This window comes from Eschrichtius robustus, chromosome 10 (genome assembly GCF_028021215.1).
Source record: "Eschrichtius robustus isolate mEscRob2 chromosome 10, mEscRob2.pri, whole genome shotgun sequence".
NCBI classification, from domain to species: Eukaryota; Metazoa; Chordata; class Mammalia; order Artiodactyla; family Eschrichtiidae; genus Eschrichtius; species Eschrichtius robustus.
The window spans coordinates 3715709-3740045 of record NC_090833.1 but is presented as its reverse complement, the minus strand read 5'-3'; the positions used below and the strand labels follow the sequence as shown (position 1 = coordinate 3740045).

The window sequence follows — 24337 nt, the reverse complement described above, 5'->3', positions numbered from 1 at the left end:
TGGGAAAACAGGCACAGAGGACTTAAGGAATTTGCCCGAGGTCTACAAGCCGTAGCTGTCTGGTTCCAAGTCTGTGCTTGTTCTTGATCCTTTCCCTTTCCCGGTTTTTAGAATACCCAGCTGCTCCCTAGTAGCCTCTGTGTTTAGTATCTACTATGGGCTGAAAGTTTGTGTCCTCTCTAAATTCGTTGAAATCCTAACCCCCAATGTGATGGGATTAGGAGGTGAGGGTGGAGGGTGGAGCCCCACGAATGGGATTCGTGCCCTTATAAAAGGGACCCCAGAGAGCTCCCCACGCCCTTCCACCATTTGGGTTCACAGTGAGAAGTCAGCCGCCGGCAACCCAGAAGAGGGCCTTCACCAGAACCTGACCATGCTGGCACCCTGATCTTGGACTTCTAGCTCCAGAACCATGAGAAATAAATTTCTGTCATTTAGAAGCCACCAGTGGTGGTATTTTGTTATAGCAGCCAGAACGGACTAAGACAGTGTCATACGTTCATGGATTTTCACAAATTCGATGCTTTAATCCACGGTAGTCACGATCCTTTCTGAAGCACACATTTCCCATCTTAGCCAGAAAACGCCCTTTTGTACGGCCTGTGGGCTCGGCCATCTGGCTGCCTGGCCCCAGGAGAAAAGCCTTTTCTCTCCCCTCCTCGATGACGCTACCACTGAACGAGGTCTCCCACTGCCTGTTCACGGCCAGGGAAGGGCATGGGACAAGGGCCCAGCAGCCACCAGGGGCCAGGGAGGAGACACTGGGGGCATCCAGAGCTGCCCCTAGGCAGGTCTGTGTGTGGACAAAGCCCAGGCCCACCCTGGTGGCACGTCTTCTGGGGTGGTGGGCCTGGGGCACCGTGCTCCCCTGCCCCCCGGCCCCACCGCCCACCTGGCCGGCCCTGACTTACTTCGATCATCCGAGATAACCTGCACCAGCTCGTAGTCTTCCGGCTCATCCGCGTCTAGGTTGTGTTTGTCCATGGCTTTGCGGATTACAGCTGGAGCCTTGTCTTGGCTGGTCACCTGGACGGCGTCGGGGACAGGCCATCAGGGCAAGGGTCTGGTGTAGCTTGAGGGTCCAGGGCGCAGCAGCCCAGGGCCCTCAGAGCTGCCTCGGCGCTGTGCGCACAGGAGCACACAGCCTCTGACCGGATGCCGGGTCCAGGGGGGTTCTGCCTCCTTCTCCTGCCCCTCTGGGGAGGCCTCCATGTACCCCAATCACTTACCCCCCCGTCTCCTGCAAGCCTGCCGCCTCCTCCCAACACCACCGAGGGCAACTGCCTGCCCCCGGGGCTGCTCCCCTTAACCGTTCCCCTTGACCCTGCCCATCCAGGACAACGGTATCATTGCACCTGGGCACAGAAGGCATCTAGTCCCAGCCCTGGAGGTGAGAGAGGAGGAGCTGGAGGCTGCAGTGGGGGAGAGTGCAGGCCAACCCCTGCTGCCTTGAACCCAAGGGCCAGAGCACAGGCGGGCCTCAGACTCGGGGTGACACAGGTGACGGCGTTAACAGGGCATCTGACCCAGTGTGGGAGGATGGGGGAGGATTCTGGGGGTGCAAATGGCTCACTGGCAGCCTGAGTTCCGGAAGATGAGAGGAGTCCCCCCAGCCCCCAACCCCCCCTCAACATACACAGTGTTTGCGGGCAACTCCCGCTGGCGAGATCGCAACACCTCCAACTATCCCCGGTGTCTGACACCACCGGCCACCTCCACGGCCGCCAGCCTGGCGCAGCCACTGCTATCCCCCCTGGATTGCAGCAGCCGCCTCCTAACTGGCCGCCCTGCATCTGCCGGCACCAGCCCAGCGCCCACGGAGAGGCCGCAAGTCACCGCTGCCCCTCCTCTGCTCCAACTTACAGCGCTCCTGTCTCCCACGAGATCCAGGCCCCCGACGCTGTCCTGCTCTCCTGACCCCTACTCTTCACCCGACCCCCGCTCCTTCACTGCGGACCTCCAGCCGCTCCTCCAAGCCCCAGGCACACTCCCACCTTGGGAGGCTGCACGCTGCTCCCTCCCGCCCCCCCCCACCCCGCTACACTCGGCCTGTCATGGGTGAGGTCCTGCCCCACTGCTGGTGTAAACCCCTAGTCCACCGCCCCGGCACTGATCACCATCGACACACTAGCTGTTTTGATTCCTTTTTCTGCTTGACCCTCTGTCCTTCCCAACCCACTAGAAGACCAGTTCTGGAGGGCAGGGACGGTCCATGGTGTTCAATATGGATTTGCTGCCCAGCAGAGCGAGGGGCCCGTGGGGACGGCCGCCCGGCTCACCAGGATGCTCTTGTACATGTTGCCATTGTCCACGTCCAGGCTCACCCGGATGATGCAGCAGTCGCCCACCTGCTGGTTGTAGAGGGGCAGCGCGGAGCTGCAGCTGCAGACCCCCGACACGGAGCGCTTGTGGGTGCGCGTGGTGGCCACGGGCGTGGTGGAGGCTGAGGAGGAGGAGGTGCTGCTGGAGGCCGAGCTGATGCCGGAGGTCTCCGGGGACGACTGTGAGGTGGACTCCCAGAACTGCAGGGGATGGCACGGTCAGCAGAAGCCCCGGGCCACTGTCCAGCTCTGGGGGCTTCTAGCGTGGAGCGGGGAACTCGGGCCCTAGGAAGGGCTGAGAAGGGCTGCCAGGGAGGGGGTGGGGCAGTCACCTTCTTCTCCTGGCCGTCAGGGGACTCTGGGACAAAGCTCATGTTGATCTCCTCCACATCGGAGCTGGAGGAGCCGGCCGAGTGGACACTGAGTGCGTCGGCAATGTCCCCGCTGCTGAGGTAGGGGCCGCACCTGAGCTGGTCACAGGACTTGGAGTGGCAGCTGCTGCTGGTACTGAGCTCCGTGCTGGGGGCCTGGCGGCTGCATGGAAGGGCTGGCTGACTTGGGGAAGGCCTCTCCTGGGACACAGCCCACCCCTGTCCCCTGCACTCTGGGCCGAGTGCTCAGGCAATCACCCCGTTGGCTCCAGCGTCCGACAGATCATTTAGCATCACCCCATTTCACAGGGGGAAAAACTGAGGCCCGGAGGAGTGGAGCAAGTGGCCCAGTCACAGGGCTGTCGGCGGGGGAGCTGGGATCCCAGTGCCAGCTGCCTGACTCCTGAGCCCACTCTCAGCCCGAAGCTTCCCCGAGCCCCGAGGGAGCGCCCCTGCCCACCCGGCCACTCAACTCGCTCCAGCGCTTGACGATGGCCGTGTTCTTCTTGACCTTGAGGGTGTTGCTGGCCGACTCGGAAGGGGGCTCCAGCTCACACGACAAGGTGTAGCTACAGGACAAAGCGGCGGCTGTGAGGAGCCGCACTCAGGTCTCCCTCCCGGTGCCTGCCCGGCAGCTAGAGGCCAGGGGCCCGGCCGTCACCAGCGACAGCATCCAAGGCTGCCCAGGATCCCAAGCCACAGGCTCTCCGGAGCTGCCCAGAGACAGCCCACGTGTGCCCCCCCCAGCTCCTGCCCGGACTCACCTGTCAGCTTCGCTGAGCCGCTCCATTGCCCGGAACCAGGCCCCAAAGTGCTCTTCGGGTGCGATGCTGTAATTGTTGCACGCTGACTGGAGCAGCTTGATCTGGGCGATCACTTCGAATTCCTGGGGCCAGAGGGAGGGACAGGACGCTGATGGTCTGGGTGGGCCGGGCCTGTGCCAGCCTCTGGGTCCCCACTTCCCACCCTGTCCTCACTGCCAGGTTCAAACAGCCCCTCCAGGAAGGTGTCCTTGATTCGACCTCCTGCCCCATCCTCCCGTGGGAGAGGTTCCCCCTCTCTCTGTATCCAACTCTCCCCAAAAATGTAACAGGGAAGGGTCGGAGCCGGGTGTTCTAGCCAGGTGGCTCTCTGATCCCGTCCCCCACACGGGCCCCCTTCCCGTGAGGCTGCGGCTGCTCACCTTCCTCCTCTTCTCGAAGTTGATCAGTCTCCCCTGGAAAGCACACGGCCAGCGTCCATCAGAAAGTGTCCCCTAGCCCATGACCACCCCTCACGGGTCCCAGGCTGCACTACCCAGAGCACACACCAGGGCGCAGCACAGCACACACCTGGACCTGGGTGGGACTGGGGTGCCAGGGCGGGGTGGGAGGGGGGCGCCGAGGCTCAGGGGTCTGAGAACAGCTAGAGAGACCGAGGCCTTGGGCAGGAAGGCCAGGTTGGCCACATGTGCCCGACCTTGGAGGGCCCAGCCTCTCCACCCATGGCCGCCACCTGAGGGAGGGGCTGCGTCCTGCTGGGTCAAACCCCCTGCAGTTCCGAGCCCCACCAGCCGGGCACCAAGCTCTGTTCACTCACTGCTGAGATGGGCAGGTGCCCCCGGGACACAGGGACGGCCAGGGGTCTCTCGTAAGATGAGGTGCACCCTCTGGTGAGAGCTCGGGGCTCAGGACCCCCGCCCTGCCCCCGGCCCTGGGCTCACTCACATACAGATAGTCCTTCATTGCGGTGTCCAGCATCACCAGGTCTGTGAGGAACGTGCCCAGGTAGGGAACGGTGCCCTGGATGACACCCTGTGACAACTGGGCGGGGGGAGGGGGAATGATGAGCAAGGCCCCTCCCCTGAAAACCCCTCGGCCCCACCCAGGCCTCCCACTTGGAGCAGCCTGGGGACCTTTAGCCATCGCCCCCAAGTCCCCCTCCCAGCGTGCATGGACCCAAACTCCCTCTAGCCACCTTCCAGGCCTGGCATTTGGCAAATCCCCAAGATACATGGTCCCTGGCCCCTGCCCCCTCCCAAATCCCACTGGGCCCAGCGCTTCCAGGCCCCTGCTCTGGTGGCCAAGAGTCCCCCCGACACCAGCTGGTCAGGGCGCAGCGCCCCCAGGCCCTGGAGGAGGTCGGTCTAAGGGTCATGTCAGGCAGCGCAGCTACAGGAGCGGGGGCTCGGGGCGGCCCCTCCTCTCCCAGCCTCGGGCGCACTCACCACCTCCTTCGGCCGCCTCTGGGCTCTCTTGGGGTTCATCTCCAGGGTGGCAAACTTGGAGGTCCCCTCCTGCAGGGCCGAGGACAGGGTCGGTGAGGCCTTCTGCCCCTCCCCCCGTTACCCACCAGCAGACCCGACCTTGGCCTTGGTCACTGGTGCAAATGCTCCAGCCACCCCAGCGTACTCTATTCCTAGATCTGCACCCCTGCTCGGGTGCTCACGGGGTGTGGGAACGTGGGCCAGCAGCCTGGCCTCCTTGGGAAGTACAGATGAGGACTACACCTGCCCCTTGGGGTCTCCAAGGACTCAGCGCCACACCTCCATCACTGTGGCTGTGCTGTTCCCCCCGACCCCCCGTCTCTGCAGGAGGGCAGAGGTCCTGCACAAGACTCACGCAGATTTCCCTTCCCCCTTGAACCTCACTGCCTTCCCGTGAGGTTGGCACCCCGGGGTCAGCATTCCCCCACTTTCCAGATGAGGAAATTGAGGCCCAGAGACAGGCAGCGCCTTGCCTCTGAATGGGCCTCAGAAGGACTCAGAGGAGAGCAGGAGGCCCTGCTGCGCACGCCCCCGCCCTCCACGGACCAGGTCCCGGGCTCAGAGCCTCTGGTGTGTGCCGGCCCCCAGCCGGGCGAGCCATCCAGAGTGGGACAGGGACTCTGGGGGGGCCTGGCTGAGCAGGGTGTCTGCCGGGCCAAAGCCTTCACATCCCCACGGAGCCCCTCGGGACGTCCCCTGCACAGAGCTCTGCCTTCATCCACTCAGGAGGGGTCTCCTTGGTGCCACCTCTGAGACGGTGAGCTGGGGCTGCTGGGGGCACTGGGTGGTGACACTTCGCTTCCTCTTTACATGGAAGTTTCTGCGGAAGGACCCCCGTGAATGCATTAGCACCCCCCCTGCACTTGCCACAAGCCATGTGGGGCGTTTGTCACGGCCAACAAAGGCCCTGTGGTGAGACTCTGAGAAGACTCCCTGGATTCCTTTGCAGTGTCTGCCCGGAGGCAGAGGGAAGAGCCCCCAGCCCCCAGATCTACCTCCTGGGTCTGCTCATTTGGGGGACGGCTGGGCGGCCGCTGCAGTACCATCCCTGGGCAGGCGGGGTGCCTGGCCCTCGGAGGTGAGTGCAGACAGAGCAGCAGCAGGGCCGGGCTTTGTGGGGACAGGTTGGGCTGCTCTGGGGAAGGAAGAGACCCTCCCCCTTGACCTCATCCACCCCGAGCGCCCGGGTGCGGGACCAGTGAGGACCCAGGAGACTCTAATCCTGCTCCTCCCCCGCCCAAAGCTCTGGAACAGCCCAGCTGCCCTGCTCCAGCCCTGTACTAGGGCCTCCTGTCTCCCAAACTGCCCCCCACCTGCCCACAGACCCAAGAGACCTCATGAGAAGTTTTCGAAGAAACTTTCAGTGGGAACGTAAGCCCCTCCACCCCAAGCCCCCGGGCTCCACCTTGATGAGCAGCTCTCTGCTTAGGGAGTAGTTGTTCTCATCTGAGAAAATCTCCGACAGCTTCTGAAAGATGCGGACGCTGTCCCTGGGGGAAGGAAGGAGAAAGGAGCGCACGGTGGGGCGGGGGGCAGCGGCGAAAACATCTGAGGACCCAGAGACCCCAACCGCCTGGATGGGTGGTTTCCAAACAGAGTTCCGCTGGACCCTAAGGGCTCGGTAGGCCTGGAGGGGTGGGTCTCAGAGCCGACTGAGCGGCTCTGTTTTGGCTAGTTCTGATTTTAAGTGCACAGAATCGCGTGGTTGAAGCAGACGCATGAAAATCCCCAACGTGGCTCAATCCAGTACCTGCCAGACAAGGAGACCAGGTCCTGAGGCAGAACTGCTGGGCCTGAAAGACCCCGCCCCCCCAGGATGCACTGTCCCTGGGCAGGTTCCAGGCAGCACCCAGCCCCGTGGGAGGCCCCGGGTCCACCCTGGAGCTCCTCCAGGGAGAAGCCTGCCCACCTGGAAACTTCTTCCCATGTCTTCTTCAGCCGGTGGATGGAGTTGCTCTGCAGAGCAGAGAGGATGGCGTAGAGGGACGAAAAGTTCTTGAGGACCCGGCACTCCTGGGAGGGAGGGGCCAGGCTGTGAGAGGGGGCTGGGCTCCCGCCTGCTCCAGCTTCAGTCCCTCTTAGGGAGGAACCCCCCTCCCGGATGGGACAGATGCCCCGGGAGGCGCTCCTGGGGTCGGATGAGATCAACCCAGGGCCAGAAAGGGCTCCCCCGGGCCCTCGGCGGCCGCGTACCCTGGCCACCTCGATCCAGTGCTCCACCACCCTGGCCCTGGCGCGGGCTGTCACGCTCCGGTCCCCAAGGCAGGTGGTGATAACGCAGTTGGCCACGCTGTTGAACTGGGCGACGGTGGCACGGACGGTGGGAGCCAGGTGCTCCTTGCCCCTCTTGTCCCGCTGGGACCAGATGGAGCCCAGGCAGTGGTAGGGCACCACCTTCTTGAACAGCTCCTGGGGGCAAGGGGAAGGTCACCCGGCTCTGCCGCACCCCAGCTCAACGCCCAGAGTACCCCCCCCCCCAGGCCCAGGCAGGGTCACTGGTCAGAGCTGGAGCTCTGGAAGCCGGGCAGGCGGCTCGAGCCCGGCCGGGGGAGGTGCTGGGAGGTGGCGTCTCTTCGTTTTGTTCCCTGCCCACTGTGGGCACCCAGCACGAGGTGACCCAGGGTGACCCTGGCAGGAAAGAGAGGTGGCCATCTTCCCCAGGCCACCCTAACTCCCAGCACCAGCTGTGGCCCACACCTGCCCATACCAGGCGGTGCTTTGAGCCCTTGATCACGCCTCAGGCCTGTCCCCTGTCCAGATGCCCATTCACGTGGGCACTACAATCAGAGGCTGCGTCTGCCATCTGCCACGGCTTGTAGCACGCACCAGGTGCCTGCTAAGTGCTGAAGCTGGTGAGGCCTCCTCAGCAGACGTGGGGGGCAAGGGGGGGCGGCCCATGGAGTGAGCTCCCGTCCGCTACCAGGTGGGCCAGACCCGGCCCAGCTTTCTACCGTTCCACCTCATTCCACCCAGACACCGTGTGCAAGGGATGGGGCCCGGGTCCACAGCCTGGAGGGGAGTCGAGGCCTTCGGGTGAGGAAACCTGCCCAGGCGACACGGTTTGTAATGGGATTTGGGGCAGGACATCAGCTCTGGACAGGGCAGGGCAGACGCCTGAAGGAAGGTGCACCCCTGCCCGCCCTGCTGAGACGAGCTGCCTACCGCGTCCATCAGCGTGAACTGCTCTGCCACCAGGTCGGGCGGGAATGCCAGGAGGTGAGGCTTCTCCTCACCCAGCCCGTTCTCTGCAGCCACAGGCGAAGGCCAGGAAGGCTCTGGGGCTGGAGCTGGCCCGAGCTCTAGAGTCTGCGAGAGAGCCGGCTCCAGCTCTGGAGCTGGTGCTGGTGCTGGTGCCAGAGCTGGCTCGAGGTCTGGACCTGGCACCGGCTCGAGGTCTGGACCTGGCACCGGCTCAAGGTCTGGACCTGGCACCGGCCTGGGTGCTAGAGCTGGTGCTGGCACTGGCTCTAGGGCTGGAGTTGGTTTCAGAGCTGGAGACAGAGCTGCAAGAGGAGAAAAGTTCAGCAACACGCCTGCCTTTTTTTCCAAGACACACCACTGCCTCCTAAGACAAGCCTCAGCTCAAGAACCAGCCCAGGACGTCTTCCCCGACAGCGGTCCCCACGTGGGCGGCCTGAGGCAGCCTCGGGGGCGCCTCCGTGTCCAGCACCGACCCCTCCCCTCACGCTCACACGCACCCACCCCGATCTCCTCACCCTCCGGCTCTGCCTTGGTGAGCTCCGTGTGCTCCAGCTGGGCCAGGAGGAGGCGGGCCCGGCGCTCCAGGTCGGAGCCGGGCATGTTGAGCTGCACGTAGGCCACCAGCTGCTTGAGGCAGGGGAAGTCCGGGGGCTGACAGAAGTCCTCGGAGTACTGGTCCAGCCAGGTGCCCAGGATGGAGGAGACGGCACTGGGGGCAGGCGGGCGGGCAGCAGAGTCAGGGGCCTGGCCTCTCCTTCCACGCGGCCCTCCCCTGGCTCCCCCATGGGGGCCGGGCTTCTGGGCCCGCCCCTGCCCCACCCGCACTGGGCTGCCAGGCAGGGGCAGTCTTGGTAGGAAGGGGCCCTCCATCCCTGGTGACCACCTCTCCCTTCCTCGGGGGAGCCTGGCTCTCTCCTGTCTGCCCCCAGCCCCCCGGGCCCTCCCCACTGGAAAGGAAACTGCAGGAGGGCAGGGAGGGCCGCGCCTGCTCTGTTCATTGCGCTGGGCTGGCCGCACACAGTAGGCGCTGCATAAACAGGGGAGGGAGGAGGGGACAAGCAGAGCGTGCCCCCTGCCCGGCCTTCACGGGCCTCGCGCACCTGAACCGGAGCACCTGAACCGGAGGCTCGCGCACCGGCGGCTGCCTTGGTCTCCGCGCCGGAGTGCGGGGCTCGTCCTCCCAGGGACGCTATTCTTGGTGGTGGGGACGTAGCCGGCCCCCCGGCCCTGACTGAGCTCCCGTGAGCCCCAGCTGAGCACTCACATTGGGCTGCGAGGCTGAAGTGTCAGCAGCTTTTGCCCCCCCACACCTCCTGTCCTGGGCCCCGGATCTGAGCGGGGATGGATGCTCTCAGGGGCCGGCTCTCAGCCCACAGCCTCCCCTCTGCTCCCTGGGGACATGGGACCCCAGCCACAGCTCTCTGACTCCTTTCCTCCTGCAGGAGGAGCCCCCAGACCTCAGCCCTCTAGCGGGAATCGCAAGATATGTGGCAGCCAGGTTCTGCCCAGCCCCTCCCATCGGACGCAAAGTCTACTCACTTTTTCAGTTGGTCCTGAGGTCCGCCGTCCACGCTGGAATAAGGCAGGATGCACCCGTATCTAGAGGAGGCCGTGAGGGCGTCACATCTACCGTACCTGCTATGACGTCTAGTGTTACTGGCTGACCCCCGACTAGGATGGAAGCCCGGGAAGGCAGGGATTTTTGTCTGCACCGTTCACTGAATTAAGCCAAATGCCTAGAAAAGTGCCTGCACACAGTAGGTGCTTCGTATGTACTGCTGAATGAATGAGCCCAACCAGCACCTTACAGATGCCTGAGTGGGCCTGGGCCCTCAGCCAGCCCCCAGCCAGCCCTGCTCTGGCTATTCCCAGGAAGGACCCCTGAGACAGAATCTGGAACCTCCTTTACAAATGGGAAAACTGTTCTGCCCAGGGGCTGGAAGCAGAGAGCTTCTCCACGGGGCAGAGGAAAACCTTAATTAAAACCACCCCATCCCTCAGCAGTCCTTTCCACAGGGCCGGCGCGGGGCCGCACTGTCCACGCTTATCCGACGGTCCTGACAGCCCTGGGAGGTCGGGCCTCTGGGCAGCCCGGCCTTCACGTGAGCAAACCGAGGCTCAGAGAGGTAAAGCGACATTCCCAAGACACACAGCCAGTGGGTGCACGGGGAGCCGCTGTGCCGGGGAGGGGCGGGGCGCTCACCTTTGGAACAGCAGGTCCAGGACCCGCTGGGTGGTGGTGAAGGCTCGGTAGGTGCACAGGAAGATGGTGACATAGGAGAGGTCGCTGCCCTGGAAGGCGGGCACCAGGTGCTCCACCAGCTTCTCCAGCGTGCCTGCCTTCACGGTCCGCACCTTGCAGGTCTCATACAGGTTCAGGGCTGACTCATTTTCATACTGGGGTGGGACAAAGAGGGACAGACGGTCAGCGGCAGCACCGTGGCCCACCGGGAGGGCGGGGGTTGGAACTCAGAGGAAGTCCCAAGCGCTCGGTGACTTCTGGACGGAGATGGGACGTGAGTGCCCCGAACAGAAAAAGGGTCTCAGCTTTTGAACTGGAGGTGGGGGATGATGAAACTAGCAATACCAACACCTTCAGGTGGTTTTGTTAGCTGAGTAATGATAGCGCCTCGCCAGATTAAGGGCAGAATCCCCGTGATCCCTGGCAAAGCATCCCCGTTCTAGAGATGAGAAAACAGAGGCTCAGCCTGGGGTGGAAGGGCACGGTATGTTAGGACCCAGAGGCTATTCAGGGCGGCACTGTGGAAATGGCTGCAGAAAGGAATCCCGTCAAGGTCCACGGCAGTGAAAGGCTGAGTAATGGTTGGTAACCAGCCTCCCTTCTGAAATGTTACGCATCTGTCAGGCCCCCGCTCTGACCTGGAGGGGTCATGGAGTTGTGTTCCGTGACGGCAACTTGCAGAGAACCATATATAGTAGCCTGAGCCCTTTTTGGGTTAAAAAAAAAAAAAAAAAAAGCCCTACTAAGTAAGGTGATGAAAGCCTTGGAGAAGGTGTGGAAGGACAGTCGTTAAAACAAGAAATACTGGGGCAAAATGCATAAATAATCCCCGCCTAACATGAAGGGGAAATAGTATAAAAGTGTCTTTTTTGATGTTCATACAAATAAGTGAACAGTGAACTATGCACTTGGCCCAGCCCAGGGCTGGACAGTAGGGGAGGGGTGAGGGCCCAGATTCCTTTGGGAGCAGGACTGGGGGACCGTCAGGCAGGAAAGCCCTGGGAGGGAGCCCAGTGGAGTGGCCAGGGTGGCCCCTGGATCCCGGGCCTTCTCGGGGTTCTGGGCACGGAGACCCCCCAGCCACACTCACCCCGAGCCAGCGCTGGCCCTTGTTGGCGCCGTGGTGCACCTGAACCTTGCGCAGGGAGATGGAGTAGATGACCCCGTTGACCAGCTCTTCGCCAATCTCCTGCGTGGAGCTCTGCAAAGACAGCGCCCAGATGCCGGGCGGGGGTGTCAGGGCCTGCCTGGCTGTGCGGCAGGGGGACACCCCGTGCCACTTCCTGCTCCCTAGATGAGGCAAAGGTCGGTGGCCACAGAGACCTCCAGCCCAGAATGAAACAGGACGACAGCTGGAGGGCCGGGGGTTACTATCGGGGCGGCAGGCACTGCCCCCAGCACCCGCCTCCTCACCCCACCAGCCATGGCTGGGTGTGAACAAGACGCACCCACTGGGGTTCCAACGACAGCCTGCCCCTGCCCAGGGGGGGGTCTCCCCGCTCCCGCCCACACCCCAAGGCGAGTACTGTTATCCGGTCATTTCACAGGTGACTACACAGAAGCCGAAGCAAGAGCAACCCATCCAAAGCCATGCCGCTGCGAGTGAACAGCGGAGCCGGGACCCCGAGGCCCTAACTCAGCCCACTGCGCCTAGGGGGCTCTGGCCCCCCGAGAAGATGCCTCCCCCAGGGCGTGAGGCCCCTGGCCCCCTCACCCTCACGTGCCCAGCCGGCCCCCGCCAACAGCTGCCCCAGCCCTGGAGTCAGTCTCCCGGGTCTGGGGCAGGTGCGGGCATCCTCGACGGCCACAGCCAAGGCCACTTCCTTCCCTTTCTGCTCATTCAGGCTCTTGTGCCTTCTTGGGCAACAGAGGAGTTCCCAGTTCCCTGTTCGTCATCACGTGCGTGGGGACAGCACGAGAATGACGACAGTGCCGGCGTCCGGGCTGATGCCTGGGGTTCCACGGAACTTCAAAGCCACAGGACTTTGCTAGGCCAGGAAGTTGCGGGGGGCGGGGGGGGGGGGTGGTTGTCATCTGGCTGCTCCCTGGACCCCGGGCAGAAAGACCCTTGTTTTAAAAGGCAGTGATCCCCCCTGCTGGGCAGGCTGGCCCGGGGGCTGCATCAAGGCCTGGCCAAGGCCACTCGGTCGTTGCTGCCCTGGGCTTCTCCACCTCCTCTCCCACTGCCCGTGTCCGGGGATGGGGTGAGCTTGCAGTGGGGAGGGGGGCCTAGGAGTAAAGAGACAGACCTCTGAGAGTTTAGGGAGGAGGGGGGAGGTGCTAGCTGGCAAAGGGCCATCAGTCACATGGTCAATGCCAGCAGCTAGGATCTCGGGTCGCTGCCCCAGCTCAGGGTGGGCGTGGAGCTCACAGAAGGCCCAGCGGAAGTGCTGACTCAGCCTGGGCCCCACCGACAGCCCTTCCCTAAGTCCCTCGGCCTAAGCTGGGCCCCTGGGTAGGAACCAGGTGCCCAGTGTCCCGTGGGCTGTACCCCCGGACACCAGCACCCCTGGGGTCAGGGGCTAGGGAGCGGGGGTGGGCCTGGGCCTCTTACCTCCTGCCTCAAGGGCTCTGGGAGGCCTGGGAGCCATCCTCCGGAAATCTACTTCCTCTGACCCAAGGCCGCCCTCCCACTCTGGGCATCGTACCAACGGGAAAGCCAGTGCAATCACACCGGGGCTCCTGACCCTTCGCCTTCTCCGGAGACACAGCCAGGCGTTTCTTGGAAGTCAGCAGGGAACCCGCAGGTAGAGGGCCCTCACCTCAAGAGCCCACGCTTGGGGAGGTCCAGCCCTTCCATCGAGGAGGGGAAACTCCTCCCCCTGAGGCAGGAGAACTGAAACAGATGCGCACTTTCCTCCCCTGGGTCACACATCCTTCCCCGGCCTACAAGAGGCCGCGGTGATGGGTGATGCCAGGGGCCTGCCATCCACCGGCGAGACCAGGGCCCTGTCCACCCCCCCCCCCACCTCTCCCCAGGGGTCCTCGACTGCCTCTCGCAGAGGCTGCTGCCCGCCCTGGAAAGGCCCGTCCCTCCCCGGGGGATTCCAGCCACTTCTGGTCCAGCCTGGAGCCAGTGTCCTGAGCACCCAAGTCACCGGCAGCAGTTTAGAGTTCCCGTGCTGGACCTGCCTGCCTGTGGGCACGGGACTCGAGCCCCGTGGCAGCGCACACGGCACCTGGCTCCCAGCGGGGCCCCCATCGAGGCCTGCTGGACAGAAGCGCTTCCTGGCCAGGCCAACCAACGGGAGGCCTCGCCATCCCTGAGCGGGTCTAAACAGCGGCTCTGCAGTGAGCCATGGGCCTCGCTGGCAGCCGAGCAGCTGGCTGCCCTGCCCGGGCGTCATGTGATCCCAAGCCCTTCCCCCACCCCAGGGGCCCCCTTCTGCCAGCCCGGTGGGGGGCAGGGCAGGACGCCGAGAGCTGCACATGCTGGGCCAGGGGGAGTCACCGCCCTGTGGCACAGATGGGGAGCTGCTCCAGCCCCGCGGAGCTAACCGTGTCCTCTCCGGGCCCTTCACCGCAGCCCAGCAGCAGGAACAAAACCAGATCGTCCAAGCAGCGCAGAGAACAGGCGCCATTTAAACCGTCGACCAAGAGACAACGGCGAAGCGGGACCCAAAGAGAGCTGCCCGCGTCCTGGGCACAAAGCGGCAGGGTGGGGCGTCTGCTCCTCGCTCCCACCGCGCTTCCAGGGACAGAGAAGGACAGCGGCCGACAGCCCTGGCGCCTGCCCCGGGACCCTCTGGGGCAGGAAGGGCTGGGCCCTGGCCCCCACAGGTGACCCATCCTGTTAGCAGACAGCACACAGGCCCGGGAACAGGCAGCCCGTGTGGGCAGCGCCAAGTCCCTGGGGATGCTCTGGCAGGGGCTGGGGAGCTCCCGGGGGAGGGCATGGCCGAGCAAACAGCAGATGCCCTGGGGGGAGGCGTCCACAGGGCAGCAGTGAGCTCTTAGGGAAAAAGAATGCCAGGTGGGTGGCTGTGTCCTCAGGGGACAGATCCTCCTGTCCCGCCCCAAGCAGGCACCCGCAGATGTCCCCAGGGCCCAGGGACACAGCTGGCAGCTGGGCCTTGCACACAGCGCCCGGCCTTCCACCACTTGGGTCTGGAGTGAAGGTGGTGAGATGCCTCCAGCTCCTCGTGAGCAGAGGCTGGCAGAATGGGCACCAGGGTGCCCCACACCCCGCTGTCCCTCGGAGCACAGCCCGGAGCCCCAGGGACAAGGAAACAGCCTGGGTGACATGTTAGTGTGTCACCTGATCAGCCTTCTTGGGGTGATGGGCCAGCAGGATGCCGTGTCCCCAACTGACTGCAGGCCGAGCCCCGATTCCCACAAGACAGAATAACAAGGTTGCCGGGGGCCGATCCCACCCTTATTTCTGGAGAGAACAGAGGGGACCTACTGGGCCTTTTCCAGAAGGCGGCTCGTGCCTGCACACACGGGGGTGGCGCCTTCTCCCATCCTGGTGACCTCTCTCCTCCCGCTCAGCTGTACATTTCCTGTGGAAGCTACAACTAGAGACCACGCGGGGCCTCCAGACCCACAGACGCCTCTGGCTGCAGACGGGCTCCTCCTCACTGGCCAAGGGCTCACGGAGGAGGAGGACCTGAAGCCACACCGTGGTCTCCTCCCTGGGGCCGCACGTGGAGAAACCTGGTCTCACTCAGGCGAGGGTGGGGGAGTGGGCTGGTGGTGGCCTCCACGTGCATGAGATCACCGCCCGGGCACCTCATGGCACCCCGCTGAGCTGCTGCTCAGGTCCACTGAGTCACAGAGGTCACCCGAGGCCCTGACCCAGCCACCCGCCAGCACCCTGCAGCCCTGGGCACACGAGGCCCCTCCTCCAGGGCCCCCCGGACCCAAAGGTACTGTCTTTCCTGCAGGGCTCTGGCTCCCAGCTCAGCTGAGCCCTGCAGCCCTTGGCCTCAGTGAGCCTGTCTGGGAGATGGGCGAAGGGCAGCAGCTCTCCAAGGGGACGAAGGCGGCAGGGGTCACAAGAGGGGACACGAGCGGCAGGACCAGCTCGGCGCCAGGCATACAAAGCACCCAGGAACAGGACCTGAGGACGCTGTGGCTGGGGAGCTGACGATGGACACCGGGCAGGGGAAAACCTCCCGGGAGACCTGCCAGATGCCCGGGGACCTGGAGGAGGGCCAGCTGAAAGGGAGGGCGGGTCATCCTAAAACTGTGGGGAGGAGGGAACCAGGCCTGCGGCTTTCCGACCTTTTAGCCTTCTGTCTGAATGCAGGAGCCAAAACACAGGAGAGGGATCAGGGATCAGAGAGGGCTGCTCAGTCTCTCCGAATCCCAGGATGCCGGGACAGTTTGAATACAAAGTTAAGCACCCATTTTACAGAGGTGGAGACCAAGGCCCAGGAGAGATGGTCAAGTAGAAAGTGTCCAAGTCCTGGTTCATCTCTCAGATTGTGTGCCCAGGGAGGGAGAAAGAAAACGCCAAATGTGCATGGCCCTCCCGCTGGGCGACGGGGTGCCACCCTCGGGCCTGCCCCCACCTCAGGTGGGTGTCCTGCACCCTGAGCCCGAGGACATGAACAGACCCCCGATGAGGACTCAAGGTCAGCCCTGGATGGGGGTGGCCTCGCTCCTGGTCCCCAGGCACCGCAGCCCAGAGGTGGCCTTGGTAGGGGACCACACGAGGTGTCTGGGTGCCAGGGCAACCGGGCAGCTCAGTGACCCCAGAAACTGCAGTGTGGGGACCAGCCTGTGCTGAGCCTCCACAGAGGCTGACCATCTCCCCAAGAACCTTCCCGGCCAGCCCGAGCCCGGCTACTCGTCGGCATCTAGGAGAGAAACGTGCCTCCAGTGGAGAGCAGAGACCAGGCCTCAGGCTGGCCTTGCCCACCTCGTCCTCCTGCCCCCCCCAGGACCGGCTCCCGACCGTCAGGCCTCTAGGGGCCACGCCTGCAAGGGGGCGTGGCTGGTGACAGCTGAGGAGGAGGGTGGCCTCTCACGAGGGGGTGGAGGGAGGGCCAGCTGCCATCAACACCACTGGCCACAGCATCCAGCACTTGAGGGCATTTCCCAGGTGTCAGGCCCTTCGCACACTCATCACATTTAATCCTCCCGACACCTCACCTGATGGGTGAGGAAAGCCAGGCGGGGAGCTCATCCCCGTCAGGAGCCAGGAAGAGGCAGCCGGGGCAGGGATTTGAACCCTGGCCCGTGACAGTCACGTGCCGTGGAGACACACCTAGGCCTCGCTCCACCGGTGGCTGCCACGGTCACAGCCTCAAAGTGCAGTCCAGCCCCTGGTCACACACATGCTAGAGGGAGGGAGACCAGAGACAGAACAGGCTTCCTCAGGTCACACAGCCAGCCGGGGGCGGGGGGGGCGGGGAGTGGCAGTTCCCTTGCACCCGCACCTCCCCACTGAGAGGGGATTGGTCGGGGCTCCTGCCACAGGATGGCCAGGGCACCCATAGGCCTGGGGTCAGCTACGAGAACCAGGCCTGGGAAGCACCATGCTGACCAGGCCGGCCAGCGTCCTCCGGGAGCCCTGGGCACGGGCACTCCCCTGGCACCTTGTCAGAAGACACAATCGTGGCAGCCACGGCCTGTCCGGCTCTGACGCAATACCAGGCACCATGGGGACCGCTTGTCAGGCTGCCTGCCTCTTTCGGTCCTCACCAGAAGCCTAAGTGGGCAACTGGCATCAAGTGCAGATAAGGAAACCAAGGCTCAGGGAACGAGAGCACGTCTAGGGCTGCGAGAGGCTGAGCTGGCCTTCCAGCCCAGCTCCCCTCCCTCCAGAGCCCAAGCTCTGGACCAGCATGCGCAACGCTGCCCCTTGGGTCAAAAGGACAACATCATGCCTCCCTCGAGCCCGCAGAGCTGGCTGTGCCAGCATCCGGGGGCTCCCCGGGGAGGAGAGGAAAACGCCGGGCAACACGCGCTCCCTGAGCTCCCAGAATGCAGGCCCCCGTGCTGGGTGCCCTCACGCTGCTCACCCAGCACCCTTCTGGCGATCATCGGCTCACCCCCTCCCCCGCCCCCCGCTACAGGCTGGTCAGGGGATGGAAACTGGGGGCCGCTCAAAGTTCTGCTTCTCCTGCACTGGGCTGCACGTTTCAACTCCCACCTCCTCAGACCTGGGTTGGGGACAGTGGCTTCACTGGAGCCACGTGTCCAGGAACGCGGCACTTCTGGGCCTGAGAGGCCGGACGCCGAGCCTGAGGCAGGGCGGACACAGCATGGTGCCACGCTGTGAGGGCCTTACAGGCAGCCAGTCCTCCACTGCCTGGGGTGCCACCTCCCCAAACCGCCCCCACTGGCCTGCTCGGAGGCTGCAGGTGGCCAGTGCTAAGTCTCCTCCAAACCCTCCTCACCAGCAGTGAAGAAGGGCCTGGAAACGGCTAACCTCCAGGCTGAGGATGGGGCCCCAGTCCTGCCTGCCAGCGGTCTAACACCTCTCAGCGCTGACCCCCCCCGCCCCCGCCCCGCTCCTGCTCCAGGGCCATCCCGGAGCCTCTGGGGAAACAGCTCAGTGTGCCCAGTCCGGAGAAGTCCTCCCCGCCAGAGAAGGAACAGGGACCCAGTACCAGCCAGCCTGGCCCCTGAGGAGTAAAGCAAGAGGGGAACCCGAGAGCCCATGGGGGCCCAGCAGGTGGCAGCCGGTCAGGCCCCTCTTGAACTTGACAGGCTGTGCAGCTGCTGAAGGCTGCCCCCTTGGAGTCTGCCAGGAAGCCCGGCTGGAAGATGACAGTACACAGACTTACACACACACACACACACACACTCTCACACACACACACACACACCCCTACCTCTCAGGTCATGCCTCTTGGCCTAAGGCTAGTGAGCCCTGGGGGTTAGACTGGAGCCCTGCACACCATGAGATCAAGAGACCAGACAACGGGGAAGGAGGCGGGAGGCTGGAGGGAGACGCATCTCCCCTGCACGTCTCTGCCCGAAGATCCGAGAAGGCTTCCTCATTTCATTCCACCCACATGCACTGCGCTCAGGGCTTGCAGGCCCCTGCCTGGGTGGGAATCCCGCCCCTGCCACTTACTGGCTCGGTGAGTTTGTGCAATCTAGCACCTCGGTTGTTCCATCTGTTAAATGGACGACAGATGATCCTGACCCCAAAAAGACATAATGCATGCAAACTACTCAGCACACAGCCTCCCACCAAGTGCTGGCTCATATTAGCTATTATTTAAAACCTTTAGGGTCCAGCTGTGGGCTTGTTTCTTCCTTGAAGCTCTCCCCAGTGTCTTGTGGCCCAAAGCACTTTCACCTTCCTCTGGCCTATAAGCACCCCTACCCTTCACCAAGCACGGGGACTTCTGGGCTGCCTGGGCCTGGTTCCGTTCCCCTAACAGCTCCACCATCCTCCCGGGGCATGTGTAATTGTCTCCCTGCAAGGTATCCTTCTCTGATCCCTGTGGGCTCTCGCACACAATAGGCGCCCAGCACCAGCACAGAACACCGCCCAGCTTCAAATCCTGGCTGCATCCTCGCTGGCTGTGTGTACATTTAGTTCAGGGACTTCACTTCTCTGAGCTCCAGTCTCCTATAAAGTGGGGTTGGCACCTACTCGGGAGGGTTGGTCAAAGCCAGCTGGAACGAGGGGGTGGTGTCTGCAGACAGTAGGTGCTATGGACTCCGGAGCTCCTCCTGCCTGGCTGAGGCAGTGGCCTGCACGGAGGCAGGGGCGTGGGCCCGGAGACCTCCAGAAAGCACAGAACTGTGCAGGCCGAGCTGGGTCAGCAGTGGCTTGGCTTAGAAGTACGATGATGAGCAGATGCCCAGATGTGTGAGGACATCTGGCAGCCCAGAGAGGGAAGGACGGGGTGGAGACTTGGTAAGGAAAGGGGGACTGGGGAAGGAAACAGAAACTGCCTAGTGGTTTCCAGACAGGACAGGGACCACAGGCACCCGCTTCAGCTCTGGCAGGCCCCAGCGACCAGGAAATCGGCCCCAGGATGGGGGGGGCGGGGGGCGGGGGTGCTGGCAGGAGGGACAGGGACTTCCCCACCCCCTCCCCCAGCTCATGGTAAATGGTCATTGTGTTTGGTTTCCGGCAGTGGCCTCCTCTCCTGCCAGGACCCTGGTTTTCCTGCCCCAGCCAGAAGCTTCCCCTTTGATTTCTAAATAGCAGCCATGGCCTGGATCTCAGTGCTGGGGCCAGTGAGGAAGAGGAGGAGGGAGAGGGGGAGAGGGGGAAAAAGAGAGAGAGAGAGGGAGAGAAGGCAGACCCTTGGGCAGGGGTAGGGCTCAGATATGCCTCTCCCTCGGTTCCTCAGGGATACAGACGGACGGACAGACAGAGGGAGGGAGGGAGGGAGGGAGGGAGGGAGAGAAGCAGCTGAGCGGCCCACCCCTGCGAGCACGCAGGCCGGACCCTCCAGCACACAAAGCCCGAGGAGCTGCCAGACATAATGAAAGTCAGATGAGTGCTGGGCTGGTGTCATGCCGCCCACCCCCACCCTCCCAGGGGTCTCGCTCCAGCCGCCAATGAAGACCAGAGCTGTGGGTGGATGAGGCTCGGGGAGTGTGCCTGGCCGGGCCACCAGCCAAGCTCAGCGATAAAGGGTCTCCCGGGCCCGAGGTTCTCCCACCAAGAGCTCCCTCCACCCCCTGCCTTGCCCCCACTCTGGGCAGGGAGATGCGCTTTATCCTCGGGTACATATGCATTGCGGCCCCGTCTAGGCACTGGGTACACACAGAGGCACAAGACCCAGGCTGGCAACTGCAGCTTACCCGGGCCTAAGGTGACGAAGCGGGGATACCAAGGGGCCCTCGCCAGCACGGGGGCTCAGGAACCCCGCTGAGCCCTCTGACCCAGGAATGGCCTCTGTCCAGGCCCCAACCCTGGATTCTGCCACCCTGGCCGCAGGGAGTTGGAGTCTGGTGCACAGTCAGGTAGGAGGAGGAGGGGGGCACTCCTCCCCCGCCCCCCGCTGCCCAGAGCACACTAGAAACAGGAGTCCAGCCCTCACCTAGTTCCCCCAACCACATGCACGATAGGCACACCCCCGTTCTGAATCCTCGCAAATCCTTACAGATTCAGGGTGTCGGCGCATTTTCTGATCAAGCAGAAGTGAGTCACCCCTCCACCTGAGAGGCCCTTGTCCCAACCTCCCGCCTGGACACCGGGCCCCACAGGTTGGAGGCCCGTCTCCCCACTCCCCCGCTTTGAGCAGCCCGGAACATCGGAGTCCACTTCTGCCCCCAAGGGGGGCTGTCCGCAAGGCCACTGTGCTCCCAGCCGCCTCTGAGGATTCTAGAAGATTGCTGCCCTAATCACTAGTTCACCACCTGCATTTCCAAGCCAAACTGCCTAAGCCGGCCCCAGCCTGGCCACGGGGACGAAGTACGGCCCAGCCCTGCTGTAGGGAAAGGCACAGACGCAAACAGGCAGCGACTGCCCGCGGGAGAAGTCTACCTGGGCTGCAGGGGTGCGGGAGTGGCACACCTGGGCTCGGTGAGGTCAGGCACTGGGACGGATAGAGGGGGGCACGAAGACCCGGTTCTGGCCCCGAAACTGTTGGACCGGCTGGCGGCAGGCCCTACGCCCACCTGGCTGCCTTGGGGTTGGCGCCAAGGAGGGGGATTTCTGCGGAAGGACCCTCCCCCCGCAACCTCCGGACTGGGGGGTGGTGACCACCACCACCGGAGGTGGGTGACCCGCTAAGGACGCTGGGCCCCCACCCACTCCTCGCTCGGCCGAGCGCCGGGCCGGCCTGGCTCACCCACCTCCAGGCGCGGCAGGTCGGGGTCCAGCTGCGTGAAACTGTGCAGCACCACCGGGCAGCTGTCGGGGCCGCCCACCTCCAGGCGCACGGCGTCCCACACGCTGCGGCTCCGCCGGGAGCCCGGAAACAGCGGCTCGGCGCCGCCCGCAGGCCCGGCCGCCTCGGCCCACATGCGCTGCACCATGGGCGGCTCGCAGCGGCGCGGGCGGCCGGCCGGGCCGCGGGACCTGGGGCGGCGCGGGCGCGGGGCCGGCCCGGCGCGCGGCGGCGGCGGCGGCGGCGGCCCGCGCGGCTCGGCTCTGCCTGCGCTCTGCGCCCGCGGCCCGGCCCCGCTGAGGTCAGGCCGGGGGCGGGGCCGGCTCGCCAGGGGCGGGGGCTCGGGAGGCGGGGCCTGCGGCGTGGGGGGCGGGGCCAGGAGAGGGCGGGCCAGAGACGCCGGAGGGGAGTGTGTACGCCTGCGCGCGCGCAACCCGGCTGGAGTGATGGCGGCTTGCGTGTTAGGGAGTGCTCGTGGGGCGTGTGTCGTGGGGCTGCGGGTACCACGGTTAGGCCCTTTGTGTGGGTGCGTGCGCGGACGCAGCGCACGGGTTGTGTAGCTGTGTGACTTGTGTAAGTGTCGACGTGTGGCCAAGCAATGGGTCTCCACCTCCCATAAATTCCAGTTAAGCCCCTGCCTAGCTCTGTGGCCTCGGACAAGTTGCTTAACCTGTCTGAGTTTCAGTTTCGTCACCCGAGAGGATCACAGTGGGTAACTGACATATGTAGCACTCACTCTGCCGATGCATGTGCCTCGCTGTGTGCTCCCGCGTCCTGGGACCGGGTCCTCAGTGCACGCGTGCATTTGGAAGTCCTGAGGGTTGGGGTGTGTATTTGGTGCAGGGGGGAGGGGCCTCTGCCTGCACTGGCTCAGCCCTAAGGCCACCCTGAGGAGGTACAGGCAGAAGGAAGGCAGCAGAGGTGGGGCAGTTGGGGTTAAGGGGGAGAACCCAGACCAGGCCTCACCAGGTGGGGCCTGCACTCAAGAGTGAGGAGGGATCAGGAGGGACACATGCCAGCTGGGCACCTGCCACTGGTCTGGTCACCTGGGGCCACTCACTGGTGGCTTGAGTGCTCAAGGTCTCAGGGCAGCCTTCAGGGTGGATGTGAGGTTGCTGAGGGCTGGGGAGGAACCAGGGCTAGGAAGCCTCAGCTGCTCTTTCTAGAAGCCAGTGAGGAGGCAAGTAGGCAGATGAATGAATGGGACCCTCCCTCACACCAACACACTGCCCAGGCCTGCCCCGGCCTCAGCCCTCAGCCCTCACAGAGGCCTGCAATTGCTGTCAGCAGCCCCGGCAATGCCACCAACCTGCCCAGAACTGGTTCCATACCGCTGGGCCTCAGTTTCCCATCTGCAAAATGAGAGGGCAGGTCCAGACTACTCATTCCGTAAGCATATCTTGTGCACCCACCGCGTGCCAGGCCTCAGATACCCATGGACAGTGGGGGCCCAGCAGCTTCCACCCACTTGTGTGCCCATGTGGGCAGCCTGAGCACCTGCCGGACGGTTCTCCATCAGGCACAAGGCGAGGCCTTGACAAAGACGCACGGAAAACAACTTGGTGATTTCTATTAAAGGCATTAAAAACACTCATGCCATGAAAAAGAATGTGTATATGCATAACTGAATCACTTTGCCGTACATCGGAAATTAACACAACATAAATCAACTCTGCTTCAGTAAAATAAATTTGGAAAAAAAAAAACACTCATGGCTTTGATTCGATAATCCCACTCTTGGGAATTAACCCTAAGGAAGCATTCAGAGATGTGGGCGTGGATTGCTATACAACGATGTTTATGGAAACCTCAGTTACAACTCTACCAAAGGAATCAACTCAAACACCCTATGCAGACTTACTGTCGGGACCCCGTGTGCCATTACCTACCATAGGAGGACCATGATACAGGGAGATGCTCAGCTATAACTGTAAAGTCAGAAAACCACGATGCAGAGCATGCTTTTAGAAGCTGACATTCCACGCATGCATATGACTAGAGGGACCTGCTTTGCAAAAGGAATGGTGGTTATTTCTGGGCAGTGCTATACATTGTTTTCTTTTTACTTCTCAGAATTTGCTAATTTTTCTAAAATATTTTAGTAATCACACACACATAATAATAAACGCTGGGTTTTGTTTGTTGTTTTCGTTTTTAAAGCAAGATGGGTAGATTTGGCTGGGGGTGGAGACCCCTAGGAGGCTGTTGAGGAAGCCCCAGGGGAGGGTGAGGTGGGTGGGACATATTTAGAGGAATGAGGTCTTCAAAGAGCAAGAGAGGGGTGACCTGGACACTGGACACTGCCTTGGGCTAGAAGCTTCTCTTCCCACTCCTTCTCCTGGGGCCAAGCTCTCAGTGCCTGGAGAACCCAGCACCTGCCTGAACTCACTTTATCTCTTTTCTCTGCTCCCTTTATCTCTTTCTCCCAGGGAGGGGCCTGGGAAGCAAGCTCGTGCCCATTTTACAGCTGGGGAAAGGGGCCCATGGAGGCCAACTGACTCCTGAGTGCACCAAGGTCACTACCTCTCTGACCTTGAAGGTCAAGGGGGCCGGGGTTAGGGGGGCCCAAGCAGGCTGGGGAGGTGAGGACTGGGGAGTTCCATCAGGACACAACACACCAACACAGTCGGCCCGGCTGCCTCCCACCCGACTACCTGGACATCGTTTGCATGGAGGGGGCGGTGGGGGGGGGGGTCCCTCTGGTTGGTGCCTGTCTTGTTGGTGCCTGTCCCCCTCCCCGCCTTGTTCCCCCCGCTTTGGGGCTCCCCTCCTGGGTCCTGGCAAGCTTGTTCGCTGCTCCAGCTGCGGGAACGTGCGCGCACACACACGCACACACCCTTAGTTCCCAGCAGGGCAGGGTAGCACAGAAGCCAGGTGCTGGCACTGAAATACCTAGGTTTAAAGCCCAGCTCCACCCCTTTCTTACTGTGTGACCCTCCCTCCCTGCCAATGCCACCCACCCCCTCAGCCCTCGGCCCCCCGAGAGTCACCTGATCTCCAAGGCACAGTTTTCTCCTGTTTAGCAAAGGGAAGACAGCACAGGTAAAGCACCTCAACAGGGACTGCAATTCACTGAGGCCCTCTTCCCGGCCCTCAAGCACGTCCCCTCATGATCCTCCCCCAAAGCTGTGGGGTAGATCTCTTCCCAAGGGCAAAAGAGAGGGGGCCAGGACAGTAGGTGCCACCTGATGGATGAACAC

At 63.3% G+C, this 24337-nt stretch overlaps 1 protein-coding gene across 6 annotated transcripts in view; it reads right to left on the bottom strand.

The window, feature by feature from the left end:
* Window positions 1-24337, bottom strand: part of RALGDS (ral guanine nucleotide dissociation stimulator) — a 46375-nt gene that overhangs the window by 2471 nt on the left and 19567 nt on the right. For 2 of the 6 annotated variants that reach the window (XM_068553786.1, XM_068553787.1), the window contains exons 2-17: window positions 11471-11581; window positions 10342-10535; window positions 9678-9809; window positions 8654-8847; window positions 8100-8440; window positions 7131-7346; window positions 6847-6950; window positions 6343-6427; window positions 4899-4967; window positions 4399-4494; window positions 3876-3908; window positions 3457-3578; window positions 3166-3261; window positions 2654-2855; window positions 2280-2522; window positions 912-1026 (exon numbers count right to left, since the gene is read on the bottom strand). In XM_068553786.1, coding sequence (XP_068409887.1) covers window positions 912-1026; window positions 2280-2522; window positions 2654-2855; window positions 3166-3261; window positions 3457-3578; window positions 3876-3908; window positions 4399-4494; window positions 4899-4967; window positions 6343-6427; window positions 6847-6950; window positions 7131-7346; window positions 8100-8440; window positions 8654-8847; window positions 9678-9809; window positions 10342-10535; window positions 11471-11581 — 2353 coding nt within the window. Of the gene's footprint in view, window positions 1-911; window positions 1027-2279; window positions 2523-2653; window positions 2856-3165; window positions 3262-3456; window positions 3579-3875; window positions 3909-4398; window positions 4495-4898; window positions 4968-6342; window positions 6428-6846; window positions 6951-7130; window positions 7347-8099; window positions 8441-8653; window positions 8848-9677; window positions 9810-10341; window positions 10536-11470; window positions 11582-21102; window positions 21286-24337 lie in introns of those variants that run through there. The other 4 variants (XM_068553782.1, XM_068553783.1, XM_068553784.1 and 1 more) reach the window with 4 other exon arrangements.